At 50.3% G+C, this 9972-nt stretch overlaps 1 protein-coding gene across 2 annotated transcripts; it reads right to left on the reverse strand.

Moving 5' to 3' along the window:
* Positions 1-270: 270 nt before the first annotated feature.
* On the reverse strand, positions 271-8595 carry MMP7 (matrix metallopeptidase 7). Of its 2 annotated transcripts, none has more exons than XM_045077495.1 (6): positions 8424-8595; positions 5556-5704; positions 5249-5397; positions 3919-4047; positions 2071-2232; positions 271-548 (listed from the first exon to the last, which is right to left on the reverse strand). In XM_045077495.1, exons 1-6 carry the CDS (start codon positions 8529-8531, stop codon positions 520-522), a joined length of 726 nt encoding a protein of 241 aa, XP_044933430.1. In that variant the 5' UTR covers positions 8532-8595; the 3' UTR covers positions 271-519. The 2 variants fall into 2 exon arrangements, with proteins under 2 accessions (XP_044933430.1, XP_004764517.1); XM_004764460.3 differs by having other exon boundaries at positions 5478-5704.
* Positions 8596-9972: the final 1377 nt, after the last annotated feature.

Genomic DNA, 9972 nt, shown 5'->3' on the forward strand with positions numbered 1-9972 from the left:
GTGTGGGAATGTAAAATCTTGGGAATTCACATGCCTGTTGTGGGAAGAACCGGGCTTCCCAGAAGACTCGGAGGAAAGCCTGGGCCAGGAGGAAAAGGGGAACTTGGGCACCTTTGGGCTGTGCCGATGGAGAGAGCTCGCTCCTTGCCCGCCCGGGGACAGGATGGGTGCAGCTGAAGACCCGAAACAACCTGGAGGTCTTCCTTTGTTTGTCTGGACTTGGACTTCATTTGCACAGACCCAGTCCTTCCCGATAGAAATCCTTCTGCGTAGAGTAAAAACTTTATTTATCTGTGTATTTAACATTTATTACCACTGACCAAGTGCAAGCTCTTGAGGAAAGTCATGGAGGAAGGAGGCTCTCGTGCTTTTCCCCAGGAGAGCGAGGTGGTGGAAACTAGCCAGGACACGGGGAGGGACGAACGAGCGGCCGAATGGAGCTCGGGGACCGTGTGTGTTCGCTCCGGCTGGGGAGCAGCCACGGGACCACGGAATGAACGTCCACTCTTCCCCACGTTCCTAATTCTTCCTCAAATTGCTCTTCTCTCCTGTTGAGAGAGAAAACACGGACGCCCGACATGGGCGACAACACACAAAAACCATCCCAAGACGCTGGAAACAGAGGACGCGTCGCAGGCAGTACGGTCTGCCGTCCCCGGAGCCCGCTTTCCTGCGCTGGACCAGGGGCTCTGAAGCCCACCCCGGCGGCGGCGGGGAGGACGGTGCTGGGCGGAGCGCGGCCTGGCCGGGCATCTTGAATACCAGCCGCGTGCCCCTGGGTAAGGTGGGCCTCCAGCTCTCGCCACCGGAGCTCACCCAGCGGCGCTACGAGGGGACCAGCGACTCCCTGGGCTGTCCCGTATGTGAGCGGGACGCGTGAAAGGCCGGGCGTACACCATGGGAGATGCACTGTAGCTATTATTTGTATGAATCTGGAAAGAACACCCATGAAGTGAATCATACTCTTTGGAATGTGTATTTTCTGCTCATACCATTCCTGGGGTGCATGTCCTCACTAGATTTAAAAGCTTTCAATTACGTCTTGCTTCCCTTTGTCCAGAACTTACCCCTTTCCCACTTTGACTGGGGCGCCCTGTGGGCTATGCCTAAGAATTTGATGCCTTGGTCTATCTGCTTCCTGTGAAATCTAGTCAGTCCCTTTCTGGGTCCCTTTCTCACTTTCTTAGGGTTCTGGGACAGTGACACAGGCCACGGGGGATCCCACGAGGGCTGCAGATTTATGGGAGGAGTGGCACTGTTTTCTGTTCTGTTGGTGATAACTTTGTGGACAATTGTCAGTGTTTCATCAACTTCTGGGCAACAGCGGCAGTTTGAGTCACAACCTGAAGGCACAGGCACGTGGTATTCTCCAGGAAGGGTTCACTATTCTGCGAAGGCTCAGTCCGCGGTCCGGAAAGAGGATTCAATCTAGGGAGCTCGCGGTTAACTGGACTGGCAGGTATGATTACCACCCGCTGCGCCCGAAATACAGCAGATGCTGTTTCTTGATCTTGTTTTCCCATCGCTTCCTTTTCTGGGAATTGTCTGGAGGTACTATTTAACGTTCTGGGAACACAGTTTAGGAAATACCATTGATGGTAAGTTCTAGGTTGGACTGATCTCCTAAATCCATTTCTTCTAGGAATGATCATCTCCTGAGGACACGGCCCTGCCGTTTGGAAGCACCTTGACGGCTCTCGTGATCATTCAGACCCTTGGGCAGCTAGGGAGGAAGGCGTTCTGTCCCTCAGCCCATCGCCCCAGGGGGATATTCCCTAAGGCATCTGTACTGAGCCCGAAAGAACAGCAAGTGGCAGATCTGGGACAAAAAATACCTCCGTCGCATCCTTTACCTGATTTCACCCAACGATACTGTATTACTGAAGACGTAAATGAACAATGTATAACACAGCCTGGGGCTGTTTTCAGGAGCTAAGGTCTCAAGTTTCTCCTCTCAATGGGCTTTTAGATGCAAGTTCGGACAGGCTTTTCCAAGCGGGTACCCATTTCCCAGCCCTTCCTGTTGAGGCCCGCCCGCCCGGAGGAGGGATGTGAAATTGTAAATATTACCGTATAACTTCTGGATTCCTTTGATGTCATCTGGTGAAAGTCTGAAATTCTTGGACTCTCCGACTCTGTAGGTTGGATACATCACGGCATTGGGATCAGATGAGTGACCGAGGCCCAAAGAATGGCCAAGTTCGTGGGTCGCGGTGACCAGGAAGTTAACTCCTGCAACCCGAGAGTGACATGCAGGAACCGTTAAAGCAGCCCCGTGAACAACGTCACACGTGACAGGTGAGGCAAAACGAGACAACCACAGGAATGCACACCTCCTCAGAGCCTCTGCGGCTCACCTCCTTGAGTCCAGGCCCCACGAGTGGAGGGCTGAGAAGGAGCCTCAAAGTGTACTGCTTTGATCTCATTGTCCCGTCTGCTTTTACAAAAATGTGCTGTTTTTCTAAGGTCATCCCCCAGATAGCCATCTTCTGGAGTGGAAAGCAGAGGCTTCAGGGGTATTAGGGACCCAGGCTCAAGGTCCAGCTCTGCTGCTTACTAGCTGGACACTTGGGACACACGACCTGACCTCCCGAGTCTTGGTTCCTCGTGTTAATTGGAGATATTCGCTCCCACTGAGTAGGTCTGTCATATTCCTGAGAGTTTCCCAGTATCTAGAAAATAATGGCTATTCATGGACAGAGACTTTGAGCATGAGGAGAGAGACAGTCAGCCCTGAGGAAGCCAGGACAGCAAGGCAGGGTCTCCTGACAACGCCAGGTTTGGTTTCTGATTGATTGAATCATCTTCCCTCAGATTCACAGACAGGCTGTGCTAGGAAGGCAGAAGGCAAGAGCCTGGGAATTAGCAGGGTGGCCAGAGCTCTGACGGTGGGCAGACACCAGGGACCCTCTGTGAGCCCACCCTGAAAGGGAAGAAAGTAGAACGAGCAGGACATACAGGATGTAGGAGCGAGCCCGGGTCACCACCTCACAAGGCTCGGAGCTGACAGCAGACGCTGCAGTGGGGGTGACTTCCCACGACCAGATACTCCCATGGATCTCCTGCTCAGGGGCAGGGAGCAACCACGTTATCTTATCTAATTAACTGACTGTTAGAACCTCCTCCACTTAGCGGTATTTAGACCAGAGCTTTCTTCTGTTAGTTTTCGGGGGATTCTGTAATCTCCCACTTTGTAGGGTGACAAAGATGGTGGCTGGCTTCCTGTTGAACAACAGAGAATGCCCTGAGACTTGTGCACAATTCTTAGATATCACAGTCTCCGCTCCTCCTCCTCCAATAAAAAACCTTACTTTTGGGAACTGGAAAGACCTTTGAGGGATCAAATGACCATGCGATTCCAACACTGTAAAGCACTGTGCGCACATTATGTCATTCACTTCCCACCACAATCCCAGGAGGAGGGAACCACGGTCCCACTTCATAGACGGACACCGGCTCAGAGAAGTCATCACTTGACCAAAGACACAGGGCGAGTGGCTGGCATTGCCACGGCTGGTTGACCCCAGCGTGGTTTGAGCCCACAACCACCTTCCATCCTCTGTCTACACAGCACGATGGGCTCGTGGGATGAAATAATGCGATTAGATGCACACTGTCATTGGCAGTTAATCATGGGTCAGTAATTACCGTTAACGAAAGCAATTAGCGAATTCACACTGGTCTAGGGGTTCGGATCTCTAACAACACTGTGCAGGGAGGTGATGGGTACTGAGGAGGGCACGCATTGTGCTGAGCACTGGGTGTTACACGCAACTAGCACATCCTTGAACACTGCATCAGAAACAAATTATGTACTATAGAGTACCTAACTGAACATAATAAAAATAAATAAAATAAAATCTTAAAAAAAAACAAACCACACCGCCACAGTGCAGCACAAGAGGGAGGGCACTGTACCTAGTCTGCTGCCGTCCGTCCAGCGCTCGTCCTCATCAAAGTGTGCGTCCCCTCCCAGACCTGGCCCGGGTGCAAAGGCGTGGGCCAGGGTGTTTCCCGGTCCATCAAATGGGTAGTAGTCCCCGTGAGCTGAAAGAGAACAGGGGGTCACCCTTCGTGAGCCAGTCCACATCTAGCCGTTTACCTTGTGCTTTACGGAACTAGAGGCTGCGACGATCCGCCCGGCGCAGTGTCGGGGTCCGTACGCGCTGCTGGTCACAGGCAGGTTTTCACCCACAAAACCACGGCTCCGCCCTGCCCACCCCACAGACCCAAGGCTTCCTGCCTCCCGGAGCGCAAACGCGGACAGTGTCTGGGAATACCAGGCGCAGAGGGTGCCGGTGAGTCCCACTAGTGCTTTCGTCGCGATGCAGACGCTTGTCTGAATGGGACCCGGCGGGATCCGTCTGAATCCAATGGATTCCAGCCATTTCCTGACAGACGCAGGCTGCCAGGATCAGGGCTTTCTGGGATATGTCCTGGGGTGTTGTCAGTATTGTGGGCGAAGTTCAAAGGTCGGCGGTCCAACATTAGAAAAGACCCCAAAAAACACTTTTCTTTAAACATGCAGCATAAAAAGCTAGCAGTTAGCAGCAGTGGCGTGTGTGGGTTTTAGCTCCTTAAATCCCGTGATTGGAATGCTCTCCGTTTCTCCTTTCTTACCCTTTGAGGGTGTTGGCAACAGGCCATCAGGGAGAACCCTGAGGGCTTTCGGAAGTTGTAACCTGTGTCTTGGTTTAATGAGGGTGTTAGTTAGTCATATTTTAACTGTTCTGTAAATGCACGTATGTACCTATGTATACGTCTATCAGGATTCACGCTACAGACAGGATCAGCAAAGCTTCTCTGTAAAGGACCAGATAATAAGTAATTTAGGATTTAGCAGCTTGGCAGTATCTGTCACGATCCCTCAACTCTCCCACAGTGGCCCCAAAGCAGTTGTTGATAACGGGTTGATGAAGGACCATCCCTGTGTTCTGGTAAATATTTATCCACAGAATGCAAACATGCCCACCAAAAAAAAAAAAAAAAAAAAAAAAAAAAAAGAATAGAAATTCATGCACAGAAATAGATGACGGGCCAGGTTTGGCTCACGAGCCATCATTCGGCATCTCTGCTACCAACAGTAGTGGCTCCAAGTTAATAAACCACAAGAAGTGAAGGGACGTACGCATGTCACGATACATCCCCTATATCCTGTGTGGAGCACAGAGGAAGGTCCTGAGCAGAGGAAAGCGCTCCCGGGAACATGCAGAGCCGCCCGCGGCAACCTTCCTTCCACCTTCCTTACCTCCTCTCGCAAAGCCGATCATGATGTCCGCCGTGCCCGCTAACACTCTCCGGAAGGACAGCGGGATCTCCCTGCTCCACAAGGCCAAAGCCTTTGACACGAGTTGATTGACGGTGACCCGCGGCAGGTCTCGCGTGTACGATATGACCCTGACAGTGAACGAGAGGACAGTGTTTGGCCTCAGGAGGAGGGCCGGGCCGTCTGCTGCGGCGAGCCCCGAGGTCCGCACCTGTAGGTGACGACTCGGGAATTCCACTTCAGCTGGGCTGGGAAGAGGGAGTAGTCGGCGACGTCGGGGACCCCACACCTGGGCTTCTGCATTATTTCCACCAGGCGGGGGGTAAGGACCCCCGTCACGGGCAGGCGGAAGAAAGTCTGCATCCGCTTGAGTCTGGCTTCGAAGCTGTCGGCCTCCCTCGTTTCTGAGTTGGACGGATAAAACCTCCTGAGATAGTCCTGTTGGGGAGAGGGGGATCGTCTGTCACCTTTATTGTCTTCCTTTTAGATCACAGAAGACTGTGCATCTTTCCTCGGATCCCTGCGGACTTGAGCCGGGGTGTGAAGGTGGTTGCGTAGCCACGAGGGAAACAGTATGCATCAGTGGGAGAAAATTCAGTACGGATAAGGACGCCTTAGCACTCCATCTCATGATGTGTGGACGGTCCCTCCGTTTCCCTTTTATCCCATTAAATGTATTTTTTAGAAGATTTTTCTTATTTTAAAGAATTTATTTGAGAAAGTGAGAGCGCACAAGCAGGAGGAGAGGCAGAGGGAGAGAGACAAGCAGACTCCCCGCTGATCAGAGAGCCCAACGCAGGACACAATCCCAGAACCCAGAGATCATGAACCTGAGTGGTAGGTAGACGCTTAACCCACTGAGCCCCCCAGGGACCCGTCTCCTGGTAAATGTTTTGCAGAGAAACACACAGTACACTTCATAAAGCATAGACTTGCTTGTAACAGCCAAGTGGGAAGGGCACCGGGTGAACCCCCAAGGACGCAGCCTGCCCAGAGGCCCCCAGCACCCAGTCACCTCCGAGATCCACCAAAGGTCTTGCCTTGCTGAGGTGAACGGGTCTGAAGATTCTAGTCTCAGAAAAGGACACATGAAATTATTTCGTTTACTGTGCATGTTCTCCAGGCGAAGACAGCAGAGCTCACGGGGCTGAGTGATGTGCCCAGGGCCACATATGAGCTTAGTCACAGAGCTGGCCTGAGTCCCCTTACTGCTGGTCCCCCGGGCTGCAGGACACAGCAGTTCTCCCTGGGGCACTCCAGGTGCCCCTGGATCCTTGGCACTTTCTCGAAGGAAAAAGTCGCAAGGTCACCCTGAGAGGAACTGTATTTGAACTCATTCTGTTTCCGAAGCCTGTTTCATGTGAACACTGCAGAGGGCCATAGAATGCATAAGGGTTTTGTTGAGCACACGCGTGCCGTGCACTAGGCGGTGAGGTTACTTGTCCCTGAAACTCTCGGAAATGTGACCTTTGTCCTATTGGTCTCTCTCTTCAGGGTCCCAGGGATTGTGTTTTCTTCAACACAACCAACACTGTTCATCCGTATAATTAGGGATCAATCTGGTATTGGCAAATAGTCATTTTATCTCTTCCTGAGCTCCAGGCTTTACAAAGATGCTCTTTTGGAAGAAATCTTTTTGCATTCTTGCTGTAAACTCTCCTGCCTCTATTAAACCCAGCGAACGTCTTCCTGGCTTATCGGCAGCGTGTGCAGGAAGTGACGTGACTCAGCACGCTTGCAATGTGCCCCTTTCGGAGAACCCATTAGATCGGACTTTATGACATTGCTGTTTTGTCGGTTAAAAAAAAAAATCAAATATCAGTAATTCCATATGGTTCAATCTAACAGATTACTGCGACTTTTTCAAAGTCTGAGTTAATTGAAATAAAAGCAGACTTTTCTTATGCTTAAAGCTGAAGTTTTTGAACAACAGTTAGGAGTCGACAGTCTATTATTTTACCAAATATTCATTACTTATACTTATTACGTTGCTTATTAAGAAGTCTACTGGAAAGACCATGGCTTTTGAACCAGAAAAACTTGTCCTTGGCTCCGATCACTATCATCATCAAGTATGTGACTCAACATAACTCTGGCATCTTTCTCCTGGGATAGGGCTGAAGTTTCCATGACATAAGATATGCTGAAGCACTTTAAGTCTATGATTTTCACATACATAGAAGTTGGCACTGTCACCTCCTTATTCAGGAGAAGAACCCTGTGAGCTGTGAATCACATAGTATCACTGTCCCCATTGGGCGAAGTCAGAACTTCACACCTGCCCGTGGTCCCCACCGGCCGGGCACAGGCCCCCAGGAACCTCTACCGTGTTTTCTGATTTCAAGCCTCTCCATTACCACGAGTCCCCACCTCAACGGCAACACGCAGCTCTCTGTGAAAAGAATCTCGAGTCATGATAAATAACAACATTAACGACCTCAATTTGTTGAGCAGGAAACCTGCTTTGGCTTCCGAGTAAGTCCCCACAGCATCCCATGTCATCTACTTCCAGTCGAAACCCGGATGCTCAGAGGGGAGTGGGGTCACCCCCACATTTGTCTACGTAGGAGGAGCTGTGATGTAAACCTGGTATGGGCAGGCTCTGAAGTTGCTCTGGTTTTTTTATTGTTGTTGATTTTTTAAAGATTTTATTTGTTTATTTGTCAGAGCGCGAGCGAGTGAGAGAGTGCAGTCCGGGGGAAACGGCAGGGGGAGAGGGAGAAGCGGACTCACCGCTAGTGAGGAGCCCGGTGCCAGACTCAATCCCAGGACCCCAGGATCATGCCCTGAGGGCAGACGCTTAACAACGGAGCCACCAAGGCGACCCCTCCTTTTTTTTTTTTTAAAAGAGAGAGAGACAGAGACAGAGAGAATGTGTGCAATTGTGTACAGAAGGAGAGAGAGAATATCAAGCAGACTCCCCATGGAGCACGGAGCCCGATACCGGGCTTGATCTCATGACCCTGAGATCATGACCAGAGCTGAAACCGAGAGTCAGCCGCTTAACTGACGGAGCCCCCCAGTCAGCCTGCTCAGAACAGCTACTGGATTAAACATGCATATGCTCAGAAAAACTACCCACATTGAAAATCATACTTCTTCATGCTGATGGTGAGACGGGGAGCCCCCACCCCAGGGGAGCGGGCCAGGGACGTACCTGAGCCTGTCTCCACTGTGGCTCACTCATGCCCCCTGCCTCCCGGGGGAGCGGCGAGGCCAGCGCGCTGGGCAGCAGACAAAGGGCGCACAGCACGGTCAGCAGCATGGCTGCTGTCCGCGATGTCTCCTCTGGACGGACGGCCGACCGGCTGAGTCCCGCTGGACGCTGGGGACATTTATATAGCTTCTCAGCCCTGCGTGTGGAAACAGGTGACTCACTGGACTGTTTTCTTTCTTTTTAATGTCTACAGAACCTTGGAAGTGAGTGTTATTTTTCATTAACGGCAACAAGGAAGTTTTATGCCCTTATTGGCAGGAAGCACACAAGGTATTTGCCTCTCAAGGTATTTTTTTTTTTCCACCCTGTTTGCTGTATAAATTTAACTCGTTTTATTTGCTGGAATCAAACTGCTACTCAGACAGGCCTTTGCAATCTAAAATTTGGGGACTTCTTGTACCATGTGTCTTAAAGGAGTTTTTAAAAAATCTGAAATGCATGAAAAAGCGCCCAAGACACACAAATAATCAATAATTACAAAGCATTCTGTAATAGTCTCCAAAGTCAGGATTTGAGTCCAAATCCTTTATTGTTATCAAAGATGAAGCTGAAGCTGAGACGACAGATTCACTTCTTTCCCAGATGTCCCAGCTTGGTGACAGTGGCCCAAATCCCCACCCAGAGCCACCTGTCCAGTGTGCCTTTATGTAATGCATTTCCCGGGAGAGTCCCACGGCTTTGAACTGTATTACATCATGGGAAACACGCCAGATACGCCGCAGCTGAAAAATTTACTTATTCAAATATATCCTAAATCATCTGGAGGTTGGGTGTCGTGACTTAGCAAAAGTCAACCTTCTAGATCAAGAAATTAAATTGGCTCTTTATGTAGATGCCGTAATTCTGTGTCATCACGGTTCAGCCCTGCTTGAGAACCTCCTATTTCCCGTCAGCATGTGGATGGTAACGGGCTTGGTGCGGGTTTATAGAAGAAATGAATACTTCAAGATTTGGATTAGCTAATGCAGGTTTTATGAGGTTTTTCTGTGATCTTTGCATTGAATTAAAGTTCAAAGGCATTAGCTAGATAGTATATTTTCTGTTTCTGTTAATTTTAACAGTTTGAAGACTATCAGATACAAAATTTTAAAAAAATTTTTAAAGATTTATTTATTTGACAGAGAGAGATCACAAGGAGCAGAGAGGCAGGCAGAGAGAGAGGGGGAAGCAGGCTACCTGCAGAGCAGAGAGCCCAATGTGGGGCTTGATCCCAGGACCCCGAGATCATGATCTGGGCTGCAGGCAGAGGCTTAACCCACTGAGCCACTCAGGTGCCCCTACAAATATTTTGAATAAATTTGAGTTACTCCCTTGGTTAGTCATTTCTGGAGACCAAGAAAGTAATCTTTTCTTGTCTTGTTCCTCTGAACTGTAATTAGGGAGAAATGAGTGAACAGGACCAAGTCCCCATCCCCGCCCATGGAAGCTTACACTCTAGGATGGGGGTATGGGGACCCCCTGTACAGTGGGAAACTGCCTGTCGTAGGTA

This window comes from Mustela putorius, unplaced genomic scaffold (assembly GCF_011764305.1).
Source record: "Mustela putorius furo isolate JIRA1106 unplaced genomic scaffold, ASM1176430v1.1 tig00000198_pilon_pilon_pilon, whole genome shotgun sequence".
Lineage (NCBI taxonomy): Eukaryota > Metazoa > Chordata > Mammalia > Carnivora > Mustelidae > Mustela > Mustela putorius.

Coding starts and splice junctions, on each gene's coding strand:
- MMP7 (XM_004764460.3), bottom strand. CDS start 8,531: ATGCTGCTGACCGTGCTGTGCGCCCTTTGTCTGCTGCCCAGCGCGCTG. Junction 5,398..5,477: donor TCCCGAGTCGTCACCTACAG/GTGCGGACCTCG, acceptor GTTCACTGTCAG/GGTCATATCGTACACGCGAG. Junction 2,233..3,918: donor GACGGACGGCAGCAGACTAG/GTACAGTGCCCT, acceptor CTCGGGTTGCAG/GAGTTAACTTCCTGGTCACC.